Source organism: Chiroxiphia lanceolata, chromosome 17 (genome assembly GCF_009829145.1).
Source record: "Chiroxiphia lanceolata isolate bChiLan1 chromosome 17, bChiLan1.pri, whole genome shotgun sequence".
Classification (NCBI taxonomy): Eukaryota; Metazoa; Chordata; class Aves; order Passeriformes; family Pipridae; genus Chiroxiphia; species Chiroxiphia lanceolata.
The window spans coordinates 667017-688543 of record NC_045653.1 but is presented as its reverse complement, the minus strand read 5'-3'; the positions used below and the strand labels follow the sequence as shown (position 1 = coordinate 688543).

The window sequence follows — 21527 nt, the reverse complement described above, 5'->3', positions numbered from 1 at the left end:
GGCTCCAACTCTCTGTCCCCAGGGAGATGTGTGCCCACATCATGCTGGGGCCCCAGGCCAATATTCGTTAGCTGTCCCCAAGCCAGCAAGCGATGGCTTCTGCCTCCCCCTGTCCCTTCTGAGTGGTGCCCAGTGCCCCTCAGTGTCTGGTGAGACTGGAAGAGGGGTGTTCATATCTTGTCTGCCACAGGGAGCTGGACGTGCTGCTGCCAGACATTGACTACGTGGAGATCCCAGTGGACTGGTGGAACGCCGAAGCTGATAAATCCCTGCTCATCGGCGTCTTCAAACATGGTGTGTAGCCAGCTGACTGGTTGGTTGGTGTGTGAGGGAACGAGTACCTCTGGTACGTGGAGGGGACATCACGTCAGTGCGAAGGGGCAGAGCCATGCGCTGCAGCCACACAGGGCCAAGACAGCTCTCTCCAGGTGCTAGCAGCATGTTTTGGGTGGGGGAGATGGACAGGCACCCCACGCTGCCCAGGGTGGCCATGCCGGGCCTCATGGCAGACTCTGGTTTGCCATGAGCAGCGTGCAGTTGCTACCTGAGGGTGAGGAGGAAGGCACAGAGCTTTACCTGGCCTTGTCATGGAGTCTCCCTGTACTTTGAGGAGCCACAGGGCTTTCTGCCCCAGCTGCACCCCACACGGGTGCTGTGCACAGCTCTGTGGGCGCTGTGCTGCTGCAGGGGGTGGGATGGGAAGGCTGACCTTTCCCTTTTCTGCTGCCCAGGGGAGAGCCATTAGCAGCTTTTGGGGGAGGTGTTCAGAATTTCTGGGGTGAGAATTGCTCTCACAGCAGCATAGAGGGAGTTAAAGCCAGGTGGGGAGCTGTGTCCCTGGAGGAGGTTTTCCCAGACCAGGCTCAGGCCTTGCTCTGTGCTGTCTGTCCATGTTGTGACGTGCGGCGGTCTCAGGGTACGAGCGGTACAACGCCATGCGGGCGGACCCGGCGCTGTGCTTCCTGGAGAAGGTGGGCATGCCGGACGAGAAGCTGCTCTCTGCCGAGCAGGGCGTCAGCGACGGGGCACAGGACGCTGCTGAAAGGTGGGCAGGGGATGGAGCCCAGCTCTTGTGGCTGTTTGGCTCACTCCTGGGGGCAGTGCAACAGGGCGAGCTGTGCACAGGGAGGAGGGAAGGAGCAGGCTGTGCCTCTGAGCACAGAGGGGAGGCCAGTGGGGAGCTGGTCCCCGGTACCAGGTGGAAGGATGGCATGAGCACCAATTCTCCACTTCCTGCTGCTGAGGACTGGCACAGCCACGGGGGCGGCGCTGCGCTGCCTCTACCAGGGACTAATTCACTCTCTCACCCAGGGGCAGCGTGGAAAAGGAAGAGAGCAATGGAGAAAAGCTGGAGGGGCTGCCAAAACAGGAGGTGAGTGGGATTCCCAGTGTTGAAAACACATCTGCTGCTGCCAGGGGTGTCCTGCTGTGCTGCAGGCTTGGCTCCATCGACTCTGCTGCGGGGCACTGGGAGGCAGGCCAGCACGGCTCGTGCCCCTGCTCTGCGCTGCCGGTGCCCGATCCCGTCTGCATTGCCTCTGCTCCCTGTGCCTCTGTGTGTTACCTGTGGACCTGGGCAGCATCCACCTCGTGGGGAGCTGAGGGGGATTGAGGGCTGGGGATGCCCAGGCGTGCTGGCTCTCGCACTCAGCTCCAGCAGCCCTGTGGGGCCCTGTCAGAGGAGTCAGGGGCATCCTAAAATAGCCCTGAGTAGAGGAAGAGCAGGGAATGAGGCAGCACAAGAGGGTGCAGGGTTTGTTTGAACAGCTAAGGCTGTCACACTGCTACTGTCCTGGGCAGTGGCACTACATACAGCCTGTGTCACTGTGGTGGACCTCCTCACCAGGACCCAAATGGTCAGCACTGCCCCTCTGAGCTGTCACCTCCCCTGTCCCTGCTGCTCTGATCCCGTACACTGAACCTAGCCAGCGACTGCAGCCTGAGGGCACAGGGCACACGACCCTGCCTGTTCCACCACCTGTACCCTGCTAAGGATGGGTGGGCTGTGGGTGTGTGGTGTTCTGTGTGGGACTGAGCCCTCTCTGATGGTTTCCTTCCGCAGGACATCGTGGCTGCTGGGGTGGGTGAAGCCAGTGAGAAGCGGGACGAGCCAGCGGCAGGTGAGGCCATGTCTCTGCAGTACAGCACGCAGCTCCCCAGGGCTTGGCGTGGCAGAGCTGGAGCACTGCGCCAGGCACTGGGTGGTGGACGGGACACACTGCTGGGGTGGGGGGACACACTGCTCCGTGTTAGCTCAGCCTGGAGCTACCTCTCATGCAGAGTCACAGCTGACCCGGGGTGGGCCCTGTGGCAGTGCAGCTGGGGTGCCCAGTGTTTCCAGCCAAAGCTGCCCAAGGTGACTAGAAGCCATTAGCCTGCCCTTGTCCGTGCAGTTGCCTGCATGAGATGAGTGTACAAGGTCTCTGCAGTAGGCAGTGCTGGCACATGCCATGAGCTGACTGGTCCCACTGCTGAGCAGGGAGCTGCAGTCCTCTCCCATGCATGGCCTGGCCCAGAGCCATCATTCTTACCCTGGTCTCTGCCTCTGGGCTCTCTGTGAAGGAAGCTAAGACATGGTGAGGCTGTGAGCCAACAGGCCTGGGGACAGTCACCATAGTCCCCTACTCCTGACTGTGATCCCTGATGCACCCCACGGGAGGGAGAAGGTGGGAGGAAGCTCTTGGAGCTTGTCACAGGGACATGGGAACCTGTGGCTTTGCATGTGCACTAAATACTAATGTCTTTGCTGATGTTTGAAGCCCAGGATGGCTCTGACTCAGACAGATCCTGCTGGCCTGTCTCCTCTGCTCTCACGGCCAGACTGCGGCGACTCGTCACCGTCTACCAGCGCTGCAACCGCAAGGAGCTGCCTCCCCGCGCCGAGATGCTGGTGCCCGGTAACCATGGCTACTGGCTGCAGGACGAGATGTTCCGGAGAGCCTCTGAGATGGACTCGGTGAACAAAGAAATGCAGAAAAGGTAATGCAACAGAGAGGCCTTTCCAAAGCTGATTTATCCCTCTTGAATTCCTTGCCCCCCTGAACTGACCCAGGTAAATGTCGTCACAGCTGTCTGTGCAGCTGCCTGCCCAGGGAATGGAGTCACGGGGGTCCTTGCTGGGCAAGGGAATGCTGCTTCCAGCTGCAGGAGCCTTGCTGCTCCAGCAGCCAGCCCAGCCCTGGAGCAGCCTCCAGTGCAAACTAGAGTTTGCAGGTAACAGGTGGTGACACTGAAAGGAAGTGAGGGGACAGCTCTTCAGGTTCAAATCCAGTGTCTGCTGGGAGAGGGTCAGCCCCAGCAGAGCGGGTGCTGCTGAGCAGAGTTGTGCCCTTGGGACACACCAAGGGTGAGGGTGACAGATGAGCGCTGTCAGAGCCCGTGAGCGATGCCTTTCTGACCCTTGTGGCTCTCATGCCGCTGCCTTTGCCTCCTGCTCGTGGCCTCAGGAGCCCTGTGGTGACATGTCCTGGTTGCGCTGTGCTCCCACTTCATTTGTGTCCCAGTAAGTGGAAGGGTGGTGGGACTGTGGTGGGACCAATCTGCAGAAACTGCAGGGCGTGCGCAGGGTGGTGCTGCTGCCATAGCTGCCGATCTCCAGTGCAGCCCTGGGACTGGGGCTCTCTGTGGTCACCAGCCCTCGATAGCTTTGTCTCCTGTGAACCTGTCCCCACAGCAGGACCCCACGTAACTGCATGGTATCTGTGCTGCCCTGTGCTCTGTTCATGGCCTCCTTGTATGGAAGCTGCTCCCATTCCTCTGTCTCTGGACTTCTTCCAGTTGTACCATCCCCATTTCGATGTGGGGGCATCAATGGTTGTGCTGTGGACACCACAGCAGCCTGGTACCTCCTGCTCTTTAATTCTCTGGGCTTCTTGTAAAGACCTCCCTGTAAGAAGAGAGGTCTTCTTACAGGAGTTTCCCACCAGTCTTTAATTTGAGGCCTTTCCACAAACTCACCATTGGGCTCCTTGATTTGGATCATTAATGTATTTATTAACTTTAATCATGTTATTCTCGTTTTTGAAATGAAACATGACTGCAGAGGGCTCCCAGCGCCTGGGAACAGGGGTGGAAATGCTGGTCCAGGTATATTTTGGGCAGCTGTGAGTGCTGTCACCCTGTCTGCTCTCCCTTGACATGTCCTACCTGCTTACTGGTGCTGGCTCAGAGCTGCAATTCAGAGAAGCTGAGATTGTACTTGAAGCTTTCTTCAGCGCTCCCTTTTCTCTGCCCTTGCCCTGCCATGTGCACCCAGCTCTGTTCTCCGTGGCTCTTTCTCTGTGCTCTGTTTGCCCAGGGCTGTATTTGCCCAGGACAGTCTTCACTGTCTGTCCTGGATTGTTCCTTAGAGTGATCCCCACGAGGTGAAAGCTCAGAGGGTCCAAGCCAGTTGTGCTCTAACAGTGCTGTAACTGAACCCCCTCTATCACTGCTTTCCTTCAGTGGGGAGGGGGTGACACCCACCCCTGGCACCCAGGAGTCCACAGGAGTCAGCAGGGCAGATGGTGTTTGATACTGGAACTCTTAACAGCAGCAAGCCCCAGTCCCAGTTTGCCTCTGGAGGAGGCTGGATGAGAGCTGTGTCTGCAGATCCTTCCTGATGGCTGCAACAGAGAATTGGCCTTTCCATGGAGGTGATGAAACAGCTTGACGTGGCAGGAAGCGAGTAGGTGGGATAGGTTTGTGCCTCCACTGAAGCTGCTGGAGCCTGTGCCCTGTTGGCAGCACAGCCCAGGCCTGCAGCTGCACTCAGGTTTATTGAAACAACCAAGAGGATTTTTTTCATCTGTGAATCAAGAGCCAGAGGGCCCATGGCCTCTGCTCCTCTTCCCTGTGCACCACTGAGCAGAGGATCTCAGGTTGTGGTGGTCTCCCTGACAGCTTCCCCCAAAACTGGTGGTCGGTAACTAGACAGTGCCTTTGAGCCTCTGCCTGGTGCCTTGCCTGTGCTGGACCCAGAACATGTCTCAGTGGTGTTCCTGTCTCCTCCCTGCCCCACAGGTGGACCAGGAGGGAGCAGGCAGATTTCTACCGCACTGTCTCCTCCTTTGGGGTTATCTATGACCAGGAGAAAAAGATCTTTGACTGGTCCCAGTTCCGAGCCATCTCTCGACTGGAGAAGAAGACGGATGAGAGCCTGGAGAAGTACTTCTACAGCTTCGTGGCCATGTGCAAGAATGTCTGTGGTCTCCCTCTGTGGAAAGAGGATGGTGAGTGGAAATTGCACAGCCTATGGAGTGCTAATGGTAGGTCCATGTAGAACTGATCCCACTGCTCTCGTGGAGCAGTAGAGCAAGAGAAGAGTTTCAGTGACAGTTGCAAGCACTGAGATGCCAGGCAGGCCATGGGCTTCCATCAAGTCATGCATTTCTGGCTGCCTTGTCCCTGCCAGATACCGCCTCCCCAGCACAGTGGGAGGGTAGAACAGCCCTGTGGGCTCCAGCCCCTACTCTCACAGATCTCTTGGAGCTCTTGCATAAAATCACAACCAATTCTATCCAAGACAGCAACCTCTGCATGTGAGAGACAAGTAGAGAAGCAGTGCACACAGCAGCACATCTCCATGCTAGAGCTGGGGGTTGTTTGGGTGAGCTCCATTGCTGCTTTATCTCTGAGCATCTCTCTACTGGCACTGGACAAAGTCCGCTCCATGCCCATGCTGCCTGTGGAGCTCTGCTGCAGGGTAAATGGAGCCTGAACCCACTACAGCCCGGCCAACACACATCCATTTTCCTCGAGTGCTCTGCAGAGACCCTGCATTGGCACTGAGCAGGACACGGCAGATGAAAAGCTGCTTCAGGGCTATTTAAACACAAAGTGATTTGCTTCCAGCAGCAGCAGAAAACGTTTTGCCTCAGACCTGTCGAGGGGTCTGGTCTCAGGTGCAGTTCCTTGCATGTGTCTGTTAGTGCCTTGGGTAGGTGTTCTTCATCAGAAGAGCTGCACAAGCTGCCCTTCCCTGAGAACAGGCTAAAGGGCTACCAGAGGCTCAGACCTCTGGGTGCTGCTCCACCAGCAGGTCCAGGCAGCTCCAGCACTGCTGATGCTGATGGAGCAGAGCTCGGACAAGACTCTGAAATCCTCTGCAGCTGGTGTCACTCTTGATCCAACTGCTGAAGTCACAGGGTTTTACTCCCATGTGTGAGTAGGAAGGTGGTGAGACTAGAAAAAGACAGTGGCTACAAGCACTGCTGCACCTCACCTGCAGTCTGAGCAAGAGTTAAAACTCACCTTGCTCATCACTGCCCCTGAGGAGCTCTCACCAACCAGTGTAATGTGGCCTTGGCTTTGGTGTCCCTGCTGTAGGTCCTCCGGACCCCGACATCTACGTGGAGCCCATCACAGAGGAACGTGCTGCCAGGACCCTCTACCGCATCGAGCTGCTGCGGAAGGTGCGTGAGCAGGTGCTCAAGTGCCCCCAGCTCCACGAGCGGCTCAAGCTGTGCCGGCCGAGCCTCTACCTGCCGGTGTGGTGGGAGTGTGGCAAACACGACCGGGACCTGCTAATCGGCACCGCCAAGCACGGCCTGAACCGCACCGACTACTACATCATGAATGACCCCCAGCTGTCTTTTTTAGATGCATACAGGAACTATGCCCAGCATAAAAGAACAGGGCTTCCAGGCCCAGAAACCCTGTGCTGCCTTTACCAGACTAATTCCAAACTCTACAGTTCCCCTCTGTACAGCCAGGTGGACCGGACCTGTGAAACCCTGGAGAATGAAGCTGAGAGTCAGATCAAGCTGGAAGCCGTGGACAGCACCATGTCTCAGGCCGGAGGCAGCACACCAGATGCAAACTGTGAAACGTTCATGTCTGAAGTCCGGGACATCATTTCCAGTAACTACGACGAGAGCTCGCTGCCGGAGTCGTTGGTGTGCATGATGTACGACGAGAAGGGCTGTCACAGCGAGCAGAGCTCCCTCGCCAGAGACAGCCCAAGCTGCACAGAGGTCGGAAGCAGCGTTGCCAAACTCTCTGAGGGCAAGCTGGAGGGGGATGAGGATCCATCCAGCTGCGATGCAGACACCATGAGAGAGGTTCCCTTCCTCAAGGGTTTGCCGGTGGGCTCTGACCGATTGGACAGTCAGAACGAGGAAGCTGAGCCTTCACCTTCCACCCCTGAGAGCAACCGTTCGCAGAGCGTCCCGGCCGAGCTCGTCAAAGCCTTGGAGCAGAAGGGAGCCCTCACCAGCCCGGCGACAGGGCTGCCCGAGCACGGCACCGTGGAAAGGGTCCTGAGCATGGGGCTCTACGGTTCCAGTCTCCATAACTATGAACTAAAGGTTCCTCCTGAGCAGAGGTTCATCAGTCTGCTGCAGGAAAAAGGAATGGAGGCAAAGTCAGGGCCAAGTCAGAGCCACAGCGAGGAAGATGAGGAGGAAGAAGAGGATGATGATAACTCTGAGGCAGCAGCAGATGCTGTGGCTGGCTTGAGTCGTCCCAGGACCAGGGCCAATTGTGACTCTGAGGCTAATGAACTGGGGGGTGAGGAGCAGAGCTCTGGCCTCCCCACACCCGAGGACACTTACCCAGAAGATGTGAGTGGCGAGAAGGAGCCCCTGGGACTGGGGGAGCCTGGGCCAGAAGGCAGGGAGGACCGTGGCTTGGATGAGGAGAGCACTGGACAGCGCTCACCAGGCCAGGCTCAGAGCCAGCCCTTCAGCCTGCCCACACCTCTGCTGGGGACCTCGGGTACAGAGCCCCCCCATGCCGGGGGGGATGGCTGGGGCCGAGGGGCCGAGGGGCAGGCAGGCTGCACAGAGGTCCCACACCCCGAGCCCCAGCGTGTGGAGCAAGAAGAGTGTGAGAACAGAGACGAAGGGGAGAAAGCCAGCAGCAGCCAGAGCCGAGGTACGGTCCTGAGAGCTCCCTCAGGTTGATAAGTCACATCTGGCTGGGGTGGGAAGGACCTGCTGTCCTCTCTGCAGAGCCAAACCTTGGGGCTGCCCAGCCCCTGGAGCGGCCTCCCATCTGCAGGAGCTGGGGTCCCTGTAGCTGCTGTAACTGGAGGGAAAAAAGGGTTGGGGATTGCATTTGCCAGCAGGGCTGGCCAGAACTCTCCACCCAGCAGCCCTTCTGCCGTGAGCATGCCATGGAATGCAGGACTCCTTTCCCTTCCTGCCCCAGGGTGAGCAGCTCCTTTTGGAAGGGTATGTGCCCTCCCCTTCGCCCACCTGGGTATGGGGATGGTCAGGGATGGGGGCTACTGCAGTACAAGCCACCAGACTCAGCCCAGAAGAGTCATGTCCCTTCCTGAGCAGCTTGGGCCATCTGCCCTGACCCTGCTGCTTCTCTTGGTGACTGTTTGGGGAGTGGGACCTTAGTGGAGCCAGCTGGGCATTGGGGTGGGAAGGTGTGAAGAGATGCTCCCACCTCAAGAGGGAGAGAAAGGCAGGGTGGTGATGGGCTCTGTTCTCCTTCGTTTTCTTAGATGGTCCAGAGAAGTACTTAGAGGAAGAGAACAAGAGTTCTGCTTCTGTCCTGCCCAGGGAGATCGACGACCTTCAGGATGCCCGAGCACCGACCATTGCCCAGCTGTTGCAGGAGAAGACACTTTACTCCTTCTCTGAGTGGCCTAAGGTGAGGTTAAAATGAACACTGTTTGTATCGAAGTGTCCTGTGTAATCCTGACCAGCAGTGGCTCACACAGCCCCAGCTCTGCCTCCTGCTCCTCCGCACACGGCTCCCCACGGATGCTCTGACTGAGGTGCTCTTCCCAAGCATGGGTGCCATGGAGATGCTTGCCACTGAAGCAGTTTCCTGCTGAGTTGTGATCACCTGGGCTGGACTTGGTTTTAATCCTGAGCTGACATACATTGGTCAGTCATTCCAGTCCCAGCTTGCCACTGTCCAATTCTGTTTCCAGGACCGTGTGATCATCAACCGCATTGACAACATCTGCCACGCCATTCTAAAGGGCAAGTGGCCTTCCTCCAGCCAGCAGTTTGAGGCACAGAGCCTGCTGACAGCCCCAGCCGTGGCCAGCAATGCCGGCAGCAGGAGCAGCTTTGCTGAGTCGGAACCCCCAGATCCCAGCTTCAGTAACGGGGTGTTACTCTCACAGGTACAAAAGGTGAGGGGGCCCCTCGGGCAGTGACAGGCTCAGGACTCTGGTGTGAGACATTGCCCAGGACTACTCAGGAGTTTCCCAAGTGGGGCCTCTTGGTGCCACTTGCGGTGTATAACACATGGCTTAAGCCACTTGCTCTCCTCTCCTGGGTGCTCCTGGTGAGCTCCCTGTGCTTTCAGCCTCCCTGCTCCTCTCCTGGGAAGGCAGCTGTTCTCGCCAGTTCTGCAGCCTCTGCAGCCGTAGAGCTTCCAAAGTCAACGCTGGAGCTCCCAACATGGTCAGAGAGAAAAGCGGACGCTGCCCTGGTATCCCAAAGGAAAGGATGCAGGAGAAGGCACTGCCCCATTAGGTCCCCAGCTCCCAAGTCCCAGTGTCCCGGTCCCCAGTGGTCACACTGGACAGAGACAGAAGCTCTGTCTGAGCCACCACTCTGGCCACCCCACAGCTGGCGGAGCAGCCGGGGTTGTAGCACCTTGGGAGATCAGAGTGTATGCCAGGGTGCTCCTGCACCATCCCCACGCAGGGAAAGAGGTCTCATGTGCCCGTGGAGAGGCAGAAGAGTGTGACCATTAGCTCAGTGCTGGTGTGAAGAGCTGTGGTCCCTGGGCAGGGTGGGAGCAGCCATAACCCTCTCTGTGGCTTTGGTACACACAGGAAGGTTTCCTGAGCCCTGCCTTCACAAAAGACGAGCGTAAACACAGGAGACCATATGAATTTGAGATGGAGAGAGATGCGAAACAGAGGAGCCTGGAGCAGCTGGCAGCAACCCACGTCCATTCACCCATTGTGCTGAACGGCTGGCGTGAGGCAGCGGTGGACTTGTCCAGAGCCTCTGATGGGTCCCCAGGAAACTCTTCTCCTTTCCCCCTGAACACAAACATGCCCAAATTGGGGACTGTGAATGCCCTCCAGGGCTCCCTGGGCATGGACTTGTCTGGCATCCTACAGGCAGGGTTAATCCATCCTGTCACGGGACAGATTGTAAACGGCAGCCTGCGAAGAGATGATGCTGCCATGAGGAGGAGACGGGGCAGGAGGAAAAATGTCGAAGGGATGGACCTCATCTTCTTGAAGGAGAGGCCTCTTCCAAACAGGCTGCAGGTGGGTTGATGCTCCCCCCTTTCACATGGACCCAGTGGGGTCAGCACGGTTTGTCTCATGACCCAGCTCTCCCTTCCATGCTCTGCTGCCCGTGACAACTGCAGGACCTCCTCCAGGACAGCTTGGCTTGTGCAGGCACAGATACTACTCCAGGGAGCAAGGGAAGTTTTCCCTCTGATTTGCAGCACTCTGGAGTGTTTGAGTCCTACTAAGCATTATCAAAAGCTGCTGTCCCACCTCAGAGGGCGTTTAGGGTTAGAGAACATGAGGAAAGATCCTTGACTTTGTTAGAGCTGTGGCCAAGAGCCTACCGCACCTGTTCTTCTTCTACCCTGGGATCCACTCAAAGAAAAATGGAGCTTTGAGAGCAAGGTCAGTCCCTCTAGACCAGTTTTAGGAGTGATCTGGGGGGAAGTTGGTCTTTCTGGTGATTAGCGTGTTTCCAGGTGAGTTCAGAAGCATCTCCCAGCTCTCTCTGCCCTCCCTGCCACCACTGCTGGGGATGGACTGGAAATGTAATGTGGTCGTGTGTGGTATTTTAAGGAACAGGCACTCGGAACATGTGGATTAATCTGTGTGATGGGAGCAGATGACCTGATTTAGGAGCTCTGCTTCTTGGGGTGTGCATGCATCACCACATGCTGTTGATGGCTCTCCCTGCTCCTCCCTCCTTGGCAGGATGTTCAGGAAGACCAGCCGCAGCCCCCTCAGAACAGTCCTCTCCCTGATGGGCCGGTTGCTGCTACCTCGACTCCACAGCCAGTCCCAGCTGCAAGCGGCCAAGAGAAGGCTGTCCCCAATAAGAGTCTCCTCGACTGGCTCCGGCAGCAGTCTGACTACACACTCGATGTTCCTGGCTTTGGCACAGTAAGGGTGGCCTCCAGTGGCACCTGTGTGTGTGTGTGTGTGTGTGTGTGTGTGTGTGTCTGCCTTGTGTGTTGCCCTTTGTGTTAGGGCTTTTCCTGTAACATGGCGTGTGGTGTTCATCAGAGCTGTTTGAGAGGTTCATCACACATTTGGGAGGTGGGCAGAGTTCCCTGTACAGCAGCAAAAGGCACTCGCTGCTGGGGAACTCCTCTCCTTTCCTCCTGGACACAAATGTGCCCAAACTGGGGACTGTGAATGCCCTCCAGGGCTCCCTGGGCTTGGACTTATCTGGCATCCTCCAAGACCTGCATCCCAATGCCCAAGGTCAGTCGGTTCTCCAGCTGCAGTGCCCAATGCACAATGTCTTCCAGAAGTGCCAGGGTTGGGGACAGAAATAAGAAAAGGGATTTGGGATGCTCAAAGCTTGTCTGTGTTGCTCTTTTTCACCAGGGCTTATTTTAAGCAGTACTATTGTATTAAATAAGGTTCTCAGGCAAGAGAAAACCTCCTGGCTTGAAAAGCCAGACCCAAGTGGCTGTGTTGGAGGCTGAAAGGCTGCAGCTGTGTCGCCATGGGTGCTGTCAGAAAGCAGAGTGGCACAGAGTAGGGTATACAGTCTCTATCATTCTTCCTGCTGTCTCATAAACCTCCACCTCTTGGTTGGTTTGCTCCAGGTTTCAGCTTATTTAGCCTGCTAGACCATGTGACAGGCAGAGCACAGGCTGTGAAACAGAGTAGAAAGAAATGTGGTGGTAATACAGAAAAGACTCTTCATCTTGGTCCTGGAGTATCGTGTGCCTGAGGCGAGGATTCCCTGGAGCTTGGACTACAGGCAAGCCATTAGCATTTTGGAGAGTTAGAGATGAGAGGTGAGGGGCCCAGTGTTTTCTTGGTAGGATGGTCCTTGCGTTTCAAAGTCCAGAGACACATCCGGCTGTGTGCCCAGGGCAGACCCTCAGGAGCAGTCAGATGGTGGAGCAAGTGCCGAGGTGCCTTCCCACTCCTTCCCAACGCCCTTGCCTTCCAGGGGGGTACTGGAGCTTGGCCAGTCTGACCATGCTGCTGGTGAAGCTGTTGCTCCCAGCAAGCCCCCAGTGCCCCGGGCCAGCCGTGTAGAATCACTCTGTCGGGGTGGGTGTCCTCTCTCCAGGTAGGATGGATTGAAAGAGGCTTTGGGGTACTGCAGCAGCTCAGCTTGAAGGACAAACCACACTCAGAGTCCTTCTTCTGACTCTCAGGAATCTGAGCCAGCAGTAGTTCCTTATAATGCTCCATCCCTGCAGGCACATGGCCAGCAGGGCTCGGTGCATGCAGTGGGTGTTCAGTGACTCAGCTGTAACTCAGTAGGTTGCATTTACAAAGGGCTCTGATCCCAAAGAAACACAGTGCAGCATCTCTGTGGTGGGAACAGCTGAATCAGGAATGAAACACAGCACAGCTGAGCTGGCAAAAGCAGGTGACTGTATCAGAGCGACGCAAATGGCACAAACAGACCTGTTCTCTCTTTCCTGGCTGTAGGCAGTGTCCCCTTTACAGAAGCATATAGAGGAACCTGGAACAGACTGCAGCTTCAGGAGTGGAGGGGAGCTAGAAAGGGCTGGAGCAGTCTGAATGGGGTGCACTGGAGACCCCTTTATACCTACAAAAATCAGTTGTGCTCACTTGAGAGCTGGTGCTGTGGCAGGGACCGGTTTGTGCTGCTGGCGCTGCTGTTGCCCCAGTCTGCAGGGCCCCTCTGTCCCTCATGAGTTCATCCATGCCTCTCTCCTGCAGGGCTTGTAACCAGCCAGGCTCATTAAGCCATCTAGTCTCATTAACGTTATCTTGTTTGCACTCCAGAATTTTTCAGACAAGCCCAAGCAGAGGAGGCAGCGCTGCAAGGACCCCAGCAAATTGGACATTAGCTCACTGACGGGAGAGGAGCGGGTGCCGGTGGTACATAAGGGTACCGGACGGCGGGTAAGCCACGGCCTGTTCTGCACTCTGCCCTCAGTGTCCCCAAATGCTTGGCAGACCCTGAGCTCACCCAGGGGCGTGGTGGAGATTTAATCTAGAGAATCTTATGGATGGGACAAAGGTCTGGAATACTTCTCTGATCTACACTGTCCTGTGACACCTGTGCCCAAGGGGATGCAGACCTGTGACATAAGTGACTGGGTGAAGTAAGGAATGTGGGAGTGTTGACCCTTGCCAGGGGGCACAGACCCCTCAATGGCAAAGGGATACAGCCTTTGGCTTTAAAGCCACCCTTAACACAGCCCTGGCTGGTGCTTCCCCTCCTGGATTTGATTGTTCCTTGAGTTCACCGCAATATGCCACAAGCCGTAATACTGCCATGCAAATATCTTTGGTTTGTTCCTCCTTACGAGGTGCAGGCCAGAGCACACCAATACCTATCCCACTGCTGCGCACGTGGGAAGTGGAGGGTTGGAAGGGCTTTTTCTTGCTTCGTGAGCAAGGAGCTTGGATTTATTTGTCTGCAGTTTAATCTCCAGGGCACTGATGTTCACTTCTCTGAATGAGAAGGGATGTCCAGGAGTACTTTCCCCCTAGTTCTTAAACACATACAGGACTGCAACAGGTCAGAAGGTGACTTGGCATTAATCCCATCTAAAACCAAAACTAAAGAGTGAGGCAGAAAGAGGCTGTTTCAGCCACATCCGTGTTCCCCTCTGGGCCCCCACACTGGCCACTGGAGACCTGAGTGAGCTGGGGGGGTTTGTCAGTTCTGAGCATGGCTTTTACAGCTCTGTCCCCATCAGAGGGCAATGGGCCAGGCCACAGAGGCTGAACCTGCCTTTTCTCCCTGGGCTGTGTGTCTGGAGGCAGCAGGCACACACCCTACAAAGATGTGCAGCAATGAAATAGTCTCTGCCCCAGCTGAATCGCAGCCCAAAGCAAGGAGCTAGGGGAAGTGTAATCGTATTTTTTGTATTATTTTACATAACTCTCTCTGCAATAGAGGTCATCCTTCTGCTGTGTTTTATAGTTAGGGGGAGCCACAGCACCAGCATTGAAGGAATTGCCAAGGTGGCTTGATGCAAACTTGGAGTATGCTGTTGCAGCTGACTGGGCTGACATTGTTAAGCTTTCAGTAAGTTAGAGCTTTTGGAGAAATCTGTATCATGTCATCTTTTCTTTCCCCTCCCCATCCCCACAACCTTTCTCCAGTGAGGATCCGGGAGCTGCGAGGCAGGCCCTCGGCTGCGCGTGTGGGAGGGGACAGCGTCAGGGTCGGCAGGGCCGGGGGCACCGGGGCACAGAGGGAGGTTGGGTGTGTGGCCATGGCAAGGAGAGAGGGGGGCCAGCGTCCTGGGAGAGGGGCTCAGCAGCCCAGGGTGGCTGCTCAGGGTGTCTGTCTGGAAAGCCTCGGGATGCTTAGGAATAGCAGGGGCAAGAGGAACGCCCTAGGAGCAGCAATCCACCACAGGTGCTGGATGCAGGGTGTGGACAAAACACATTCTCATGGGTCAAATTTTCAGAAGTACCTTTAGATGATGCTTTTTGTCAGCTCCTGCAAACTCTGCCTGCGCAGCTGTGGGCCCGCCAAAGGCCCTGCAGGTCACCAGGCCTGGAGGATCAGGCACAGGCAGGGAGCGGGGCAAGACGGAGCCTCGCCATGCCACATTCATCCTCCCTGTTCATCACACCAGTCCCTGCCCCGGAGCGTGGCAGAGCCTGTGCAGGAGTGCTCTCCCTTCCGGCACACGGGCACTGTCAGATCACCTTGCCATGACCTGATCCAGACTTCTCCCTACAGTCCCTCTTGCCTGCTGCCTGTGTTTGGGGTTGCAGTGGTTTGTGTGACACCCTTGCAGGGGGCTGGAGGGGGAATCAATTGGCTTAGAGGATTTTACTGCTCTCAAATTGTTTTTTAATTAGTGCTGGAGATTTGGCATGGTGTGTCCCACTGCCCAGGAAATGGCTCCACATCCAGGCTGGCATCAGGGCCCCATCCGGGTGGCCAGTCCTGGGAGAGCTGACAGCTCTTCCTTCCCTTGGTTTGAGGGGACAGTCTCTTTGCTGCAGGAGCTGCTGTGTGCCTGGCACTGCCCAGGCACCTCTCATGTGCCCTGCTCTGGCAGCTGCATCCCAAGAGCATTCCCACCCTGAGCCCCATCCACAAGGAGCTCTTGGCGAGTGCACCTCTGTCCTGGTGTGGGGCAGGGACGGCGGCTGCTCCAGGCACTCCAGCCAGCGGTGCTGCCCCACAGAGCCCAGGCAGTCATGGCCCTATGCGGGCTCTCCCACATGGCAGTGAGAGATAATCCCAGAAGGTTCTCCCTCCTTGGGCAGGAGCCGTGCTGAGCAGATTGCCAGGGGCATCTGATTCATGTTTCTGCACTGCAGGTGTCACCAGGAAATACTTTTCCTGCTTAAATCTATTACTGGAAATGGTTCAGAGTGGTGATATTGAAACTCAAGGGAGCCACGAAGGGAAATGTTTAAATGTCTGTGCTGAGGATGCTGAAGAAGGGAGTTCTGAGCTGGGCTGTGGATCCCCCATCCCCACTGCTCTGTGTAACCACATGCTCTTGCCCAGTTCTGGCTGCTGGGTTTTGGTCCCATGTCTGAACGCTCAGAGCTTTCTGAATGCTTCCTGGCATCTCAGTAAAGCTCTGACCAGGAGCTCTTCAGACAGCATGTCCACTCTCTGTGTGTCATCCCATGAGCTTTGCTGTTCTGCAGAGCATTGAAAATTTGGCCCTTCACCTCTCAAAGATGTGACTTTTTCACCTGTTGCTGAAGGCACAATTGGAGCTGGGCAGGGAGCTGAGTAGGCAGCTGACACCACACTGCCCTGGTGCTTCTCGCACTGTGAACAGCTGGTGCTGAGGCCTGGGGTGAAATATGGGGTAGAAACATGCTTCCTCCTCCCCTCCCTGAGCATTTTGACACTGCAGGATCCTGCTAGGGTGTTTTGCATTTGGCAGCATCCATTGGGGAAAGTCGTGTATACCTCTCAAATTCCATATCATGTAGGCAAATATTTCTGCGCCGACACCATCTGGGACGCAGATGCAAGCACAGACAAGGCAGATCCCCTTTGCTGCAGTAGTAACTGTCAGGTGTTCTCTGTTATGTGTCTCTTATTTCCAGGGCTACTTACCCGAAAACAAATTCAATCGCGTTCTCACCGAGCCCGTGCTCCGGGACACGGGGCCGCGCCGGAGAGGGAGGAGGCCCCGAAGTGACCTCCTTAAAGGCCCCGGTGTTGTAGCAGATTCTTCTTCTGGAATGGGACCATTGTTCATGAACGGACTCATTGCTGGGATGGATCTAGTGGGACTTCAGAACATGAGAAACATGCAGGGGATCCCTCTGACCGGGCTGGTCGGGTTTCCTGCTGGCTTTGCAGCAGTGCCCGCTGGGGAGGATGTGAAGAGCACCCTGAGTATGTTGCCCATGATGCTGCCGGGCATGGCTACTGTACCCCAGATGTTTGGCGTTGGAGGACTTCTCAATTCCCCCATGACAACGACTTGTACTGCGACTGCTCCGACTTCGTTAACAAGCACAACGAAAGGTGGCACAGCCAGCGCTGAGAAAGCCAACGAGGAGAAACAGGGCAGCCAGGATGGGAAAAAAGAACCTCTCGCCGAAGACAAGCCCGGTCCTAGTTCATTTTCTAATCAGACAGAATCCGCAATAACTACCAGTAGTCCTGTAGCTTTTAACCCATTTCTTATCCCAGGGATGTCTCCTGGACTGATCTATCCCTCCATGTTCCTCTCCCCCGGCATCGGCATGGCGCTGCCTGGCATCCAGCAAACCAGGCACTCGGAGGCGGCGAACCTGGAGAGCCAGAAGCGGAAGAGGAAGAAAGCAAAAGGGGAATCGGCAAATCCAGAGCCAGAAACTGTCTCACTGCCGGAAAAAGAAGCTGCAAACAGTCAAAACTGTGTGGAGCAGAGCCCGCCGGCGGCGGCAGAGAAGGAGCAGGATGGACCAGCAGAGGAGGAGCGCCAGGCGGCTCACGATACTGATTAGAACTTTTGTTTCATTGGGAGAAAAAAAAAAAACAAAAAAAAAACCAACAACAACAACAAAAAAAAACCACAAAAAGATTGTGGCTTGTGAGTTTCTTATCCCATAAACTCTTTGTTACTTCCCCTCCCACCCTGCTCCACCTTCATAAACCTGTGTTTCCATGAGTAATATTATCTACCTAATTTCCTGTCAGAAAAAACTCTGGTGACATACTACATGTTAATAGTTGCAGGGTCTTGCCACTTTATTAGATAAACAGTGTTGTCTAGCTAGTATGGGAGGCACAGAATTCTCGTTCTGTTTTTCCAGTCGTTCATCCCAGCCAACGATAGCAAATCCAGTACTCGGTCACCCCCCCCAAATTGCTCACTCCTTTGAGAAGAAAAAGCAGCAAAAAAAACAAGAGCAAAAGAAAAGTCTTTACCTCTTGGTCTACATGCAGACAAGGGTATTTCTGTCTACAGTGACACTGAACGAAAAGCCTGTATTTGGGCTAAAAGCACAGCTATAGTAAGTGCTAATGTGTATTTTTGATTTAAAGTATTTCCCTATTTTATCATGGTTACTAGAATAGTAGTATAGACAGAAATATATAACTAATGATTGAAAATGCATATATTCATTTCTTTGAAAGGAAAAGCATAACTGCTAGTGCTATAATTTCTTGATCACCCCCACCTCAAAGGTTTGGAGACAAACCGCAGAGAGTGAAAAGACGATGTAGACATTCTTTTGTATTTTTTAAAACCAAAGTTTGGTTTTATGTTACGTGGAGTTTAGTTGCCCTTTCTTTGTTAGTTACAAGAACTTTTCAGCTTGAGCTGGAAAGCTTTTGCACACTTGCATGACTTTTCTGGGGTTACTGTACCTGTAGCTACCAGTTCCTTTGTCATTCTGCTAGTCTTCAGTTCTCCTCTCTGGCGTTAGTTCTCAGCTATGGCATTACAGGTGCTCTAAAGGTATTTTTTCCAGCCGTGAACAGGCCACGCCAATTTTAATGCTCTTATATGAACACTGAGGCTTTTTGAGTTTTTATATTCCACACTCCTTACCCCAGAAGTGATGTCCTTTCAGCAAACACAGAGAAGGCTGTAGGCCAGCTTCTCTCTTTGGGGAGTCCTCTGAGAAGGAGCCTTGAGACTTTTAGAGCTTGAGTTTCTTCCTTTCTAGCGTTGGACTGTGAAGAGATGACTTGGCTTCTTCCCATTCCGTTTGCTGTTGAACAGTATTTCCAATCCCCCAAAGGATTTCAGTGTCTGCATTTCATACAGACGGGTTTTAATGCCGCCAGCCCCCCCGCCCCCAGCTCTGGGTACTGAGACTCCTCCACAGGCAACTCTTCTGATTTCTCCTTCCCCTCACTCATCCTTTAATTCTTCTTTTCACTTGGGGTTGTGTTTATTTGCAGCTCATGGTCTGAGACTTGAATAAAGCTGCAGTGGTGCAGCGGTGAGCGAAGGGCAGGCTGGGAGGGAGTTGGAGTGTGTGCTACTCATCGGTTTCACACTTGGTTGTCACAATTTACTGTATTTTTTACTTTTTTTTCTGTTGCAGTTTTGCTAATTTATCAGATGGTCCAAATGTTTTGACATAACTATTTCAGTTTGCATTATTTATTTATGATGCTTTTTGTCATTGTCTTTTATACATTTGCAATTATAAATTATGTACATGTTAAAATTAGCATCTCAAAGAAGTCTGTTACCCATGGTCAAAAAAAGCAGTTGGTTTATATTTTCACGGAATTTATTCCCAGTTTACTGGATTGGATGATTTTTTTTAAAGTATGTAACCAATCATAATGCAACCCCTCTGGATAATTAAATGTGTTCTATTTAATAACAGTCTTGTAGCATAGATACTGTATCACTATTGACAGATTTCTTAGAAATGCTGCTATCTCTATTTAACTAACATTTTGTTCAGTTTTTGCCTCCAGTGGAAGCAGAAAGGGTTTTTTCAGCTGTTAAATCCAAAATCAATATAATTTATTTATGTAAAAAAAAAGTCACAATTGATATATTTTTGAACCTTTTAAGTACTAACTTTGTTTTTATTCAGTGGAAGAACATGTACTTGCCCTAAATCCTTAAAATACAAATGCTATAAAACTTCATATATCCTCAAAGCCTTACTGTGAATGGATATAGAAATCTCTTCCGAGTTCATTTCTTGTTAAGGGATGGTTTTTCCAGGGTTACACGCGTAAGGAACAGGGTTTAAAGTGAAATTTATTTAATTAGCCAGCATGCTCTATACCTTGTTCTTTCTTAGCAGACATGTATGCTATGTCTCTGGGTGTTTAGGCTTCTCTTTGCTACTTTGTGACCCTTTTGCAACCCAGTATACTCTGTGGATTATTTAGACTGTAAGGCGTAAGTGGCTGCTTCTTCTTTTCCATGATATCCCAAACGAACACCAAATTTTCACCGGTTTTCATGGCTACTCACACACATACATCCTTCACCAAATGTGCTAACAAAATAAACTGTCTGTGCTCTTGAACATGGATAAAAAGAAAAAGATTTAAAAGTCAGATTTTTATTTTTTTAATTTAGTGACTAGATGATGCTTATCTTTCAGACTTGGCAGAGCCTTGCTACAGATGTATATAATTTTTTTCAGCAAATATATGTGAATGTTTAATTCACCTGACTCAGTGATAAACGTGACTTGCCTTTTTCTCAGCCTGAATCCGTTGAGAAGCTGTCAAACCCAGTGGCCTGCTCCCTGCTTTAGGGTTGCTCTTCGTGCCCTGTGCGTTACTCCGGGGAAGGGCTGCTCGTAGTGGGTACATCAGCTTTTCCTGCCACAGGAGGAGGTTACTGGGCTGCACCCCGGCTCTCACACAGTGCCCTGGGGGTTAACTGACTGTGCTGTGGGAGTTAACTTGCTGTCCTGCAAGATCCCAGGAGCAGATCGAGCTCCAGGGCCACTTTAAACACAGAGGATATACAGGGGACCTGCTCTGTCCAGAGGCTGGGTGGAAGCCCAGAGACTTCCACAGTCCTCACACACACCCGCACGCCCCTGCCCCAGGCAGTTCCTGTCTGGTTTTTATCTGATGGGACACAGAGATGTCTCATGACACATTTAGACAGGATCTCCAATTCCCTTTATGGTCACAAAAAATGGGGAAGGATTTCCCTCAGCACTGACCTGCGGATGGGGGAGCTTTACCTGCCCCAAGTGCAGACTGGGCTCTTTACAGTTACAAGAAAGGATTTGGGGTTGGAAATCTTAGCCAGCAGTGAGCAGAGGGCAGTTTCTCTAGTGACATTTGGTTTGCATTGAAGAAAACTTGAGCTTTTCAGTGCATTTTTGTTTTCTGCCTCTTTGGAAGCCGCTTTGGTCCCAGGGCTCTGGAGCATGGGCTGAGTCACAAGACCATGAATTCTCCTCAATTTTTGCAACCTCAAATATTGGGCACTGTACCACAGGTAAAGGCATCGTTTGTGGTCCCCGAGTGCCTCAGACCCTGTGTGCCAGCGCAGAGCTGCCCACGGCGCTGGTGCTCGGCCATGGGCACTGGACAGATGGGTAGCACTGCCAGGGAAGGAGCCCAGCTGCCTGCAGAGCAGCAGCTCTGGAGAACTGGAGGAAGAGAAATCTGGCCTCTCTCTCATTCCCCTTCCCATCTATTGGCACATCGTGCCCTATACACTTGCATACCAGGCCTGGGAACATCCTCCTCACCCTCCCATGTGGTTTTTTGGGGTGTTGGTGGTTTCATGGTGCACCCAGGGGTGGCTGGAGGTGCAGTGCCAAGGTGGAACTAATTCCTGTAGAATTCAGATTTCACCTCAAAAGGTTTAAACAGTGCAAGATCTCCAGCCCAGCAGAAAATCGTTTGCAGTCCCTATGTTGCCTTGTTCACCCTCCAGTGGGATTTTAATTCATGGAACAACTCCATACAGCACCACTACCTGGCTCCACTTGCCAGTAGTCTGGGTGGGATAGGATGTTACTGGTTTAGCCTGGAACTCAATCCCAGTCCCAGCCTGGCTGAATGCAAGCCCAGCACATGCCCTTGGAGGGTTTCAAGGAATTTCAGTGACCTGGACTTGTTGCAGGAGCAGCTGAGGGGAGAGGGAGCTGTGGCAGATACTCCAGCCTGTCTCTGGGCTCCTGCCAAGCATTGGCTGTCAGGTTTTTCAGCTGGCTGTGCTGTATTGCCAGCACAATTGTTCAGGGAGACATTGTACAGGAATTGTCTGTATTATTTGGAAAGACGAAATTTTAAAGGAAAACTTCACAGTGACTTTTCTTTTTTCCCCAGAAAAGGGCAAAAATTTCTGATAGAGGAACGGATGCACAAAAAGCAAAGCTCAGTTCACCCCAAGGAAGGCAAATCTCTGGTCTTGAAGGAAGAAATAAGTTTGCGGGACTCATAGTCTCATTATCCCAAATTAAACACATTTCCTGGCTGTTCAGAGCAGGCAACTTTCCGTGCTCTTTTAGCAAATCTTTTCGCAAATATATTTAGGTGTTGGAT

General features: G+C 53.5%; 1 protein-coding gene across 17 annotated transcripts in view; it reads left to right on the top strand.

The window, feature by feature from the left end:
* Window positions 1-19568, top strand: part of CHD6 (chromodomain helicase DNA binding protein 6) — an 88667-nt gene extending 69099 nt beyond the window's left edge. For 9 of the 17 annotated variants that reach the window (XM_032704649.1, XM_032704645.1, XM_032704646.1 and 6 more), the window contains 15 exons: window positions 191-294; window positions 916-1045; window positions 1312-1372; window positions 2063-2120; window positions 2760-2979; window positions 5002-5210; window positions 6307-7854; window positions 8435-8583; window positions 8870-9076; window positions 9728-10174; window positions 10853-11041; window positions 12881-13000; window positions 14031-14135; window positions 16142-17064; window positions 17100-19568. In XM_032704649.1, the coding sequence (XP_032560540.1) occupies window positions 191-294; window positions 916-1045; window positions 1312-1372; window positions 2063-2120; window positions 2760-2979; window positions 5002-5210; window positions 6307-7854; window positions 8435-8583; window positions 8870-9076; window positions 9728-10174; window positions 10853-11041; window positions 12881-13000; window positions 14031-14135; window positions 16142-17032 (4438 nt within the window). In that variant the 3' untranslated portion in view covers window positions 17033-17064; window positions 17100-19568. Of the gene's footprint in view, window positions 1-190; window positions 295-915; window positions 1046-1311; window positions 1373-2062; window positions 2121-2759; window positions 2980-5001; window positions 5211-6306; window positions 7855-8434; window positions 8584-8869; window positions 9077-9727; window positions 10175-10852; window positions 11042-11715; window positions 11911-12880; window positions 13001-14030; window positions 14136-16141; window positions 17065-17086 lie in introns of those variants that run through there. The other 8 variants (XM_032704641.1, XM_032704650.1, XM_032704638.1 and 5 more) reach the window with 7 other exon arrangements.
* The last annotated feature ends 1959 nt before the right edge of the window (window positions 19569-21527 follow it).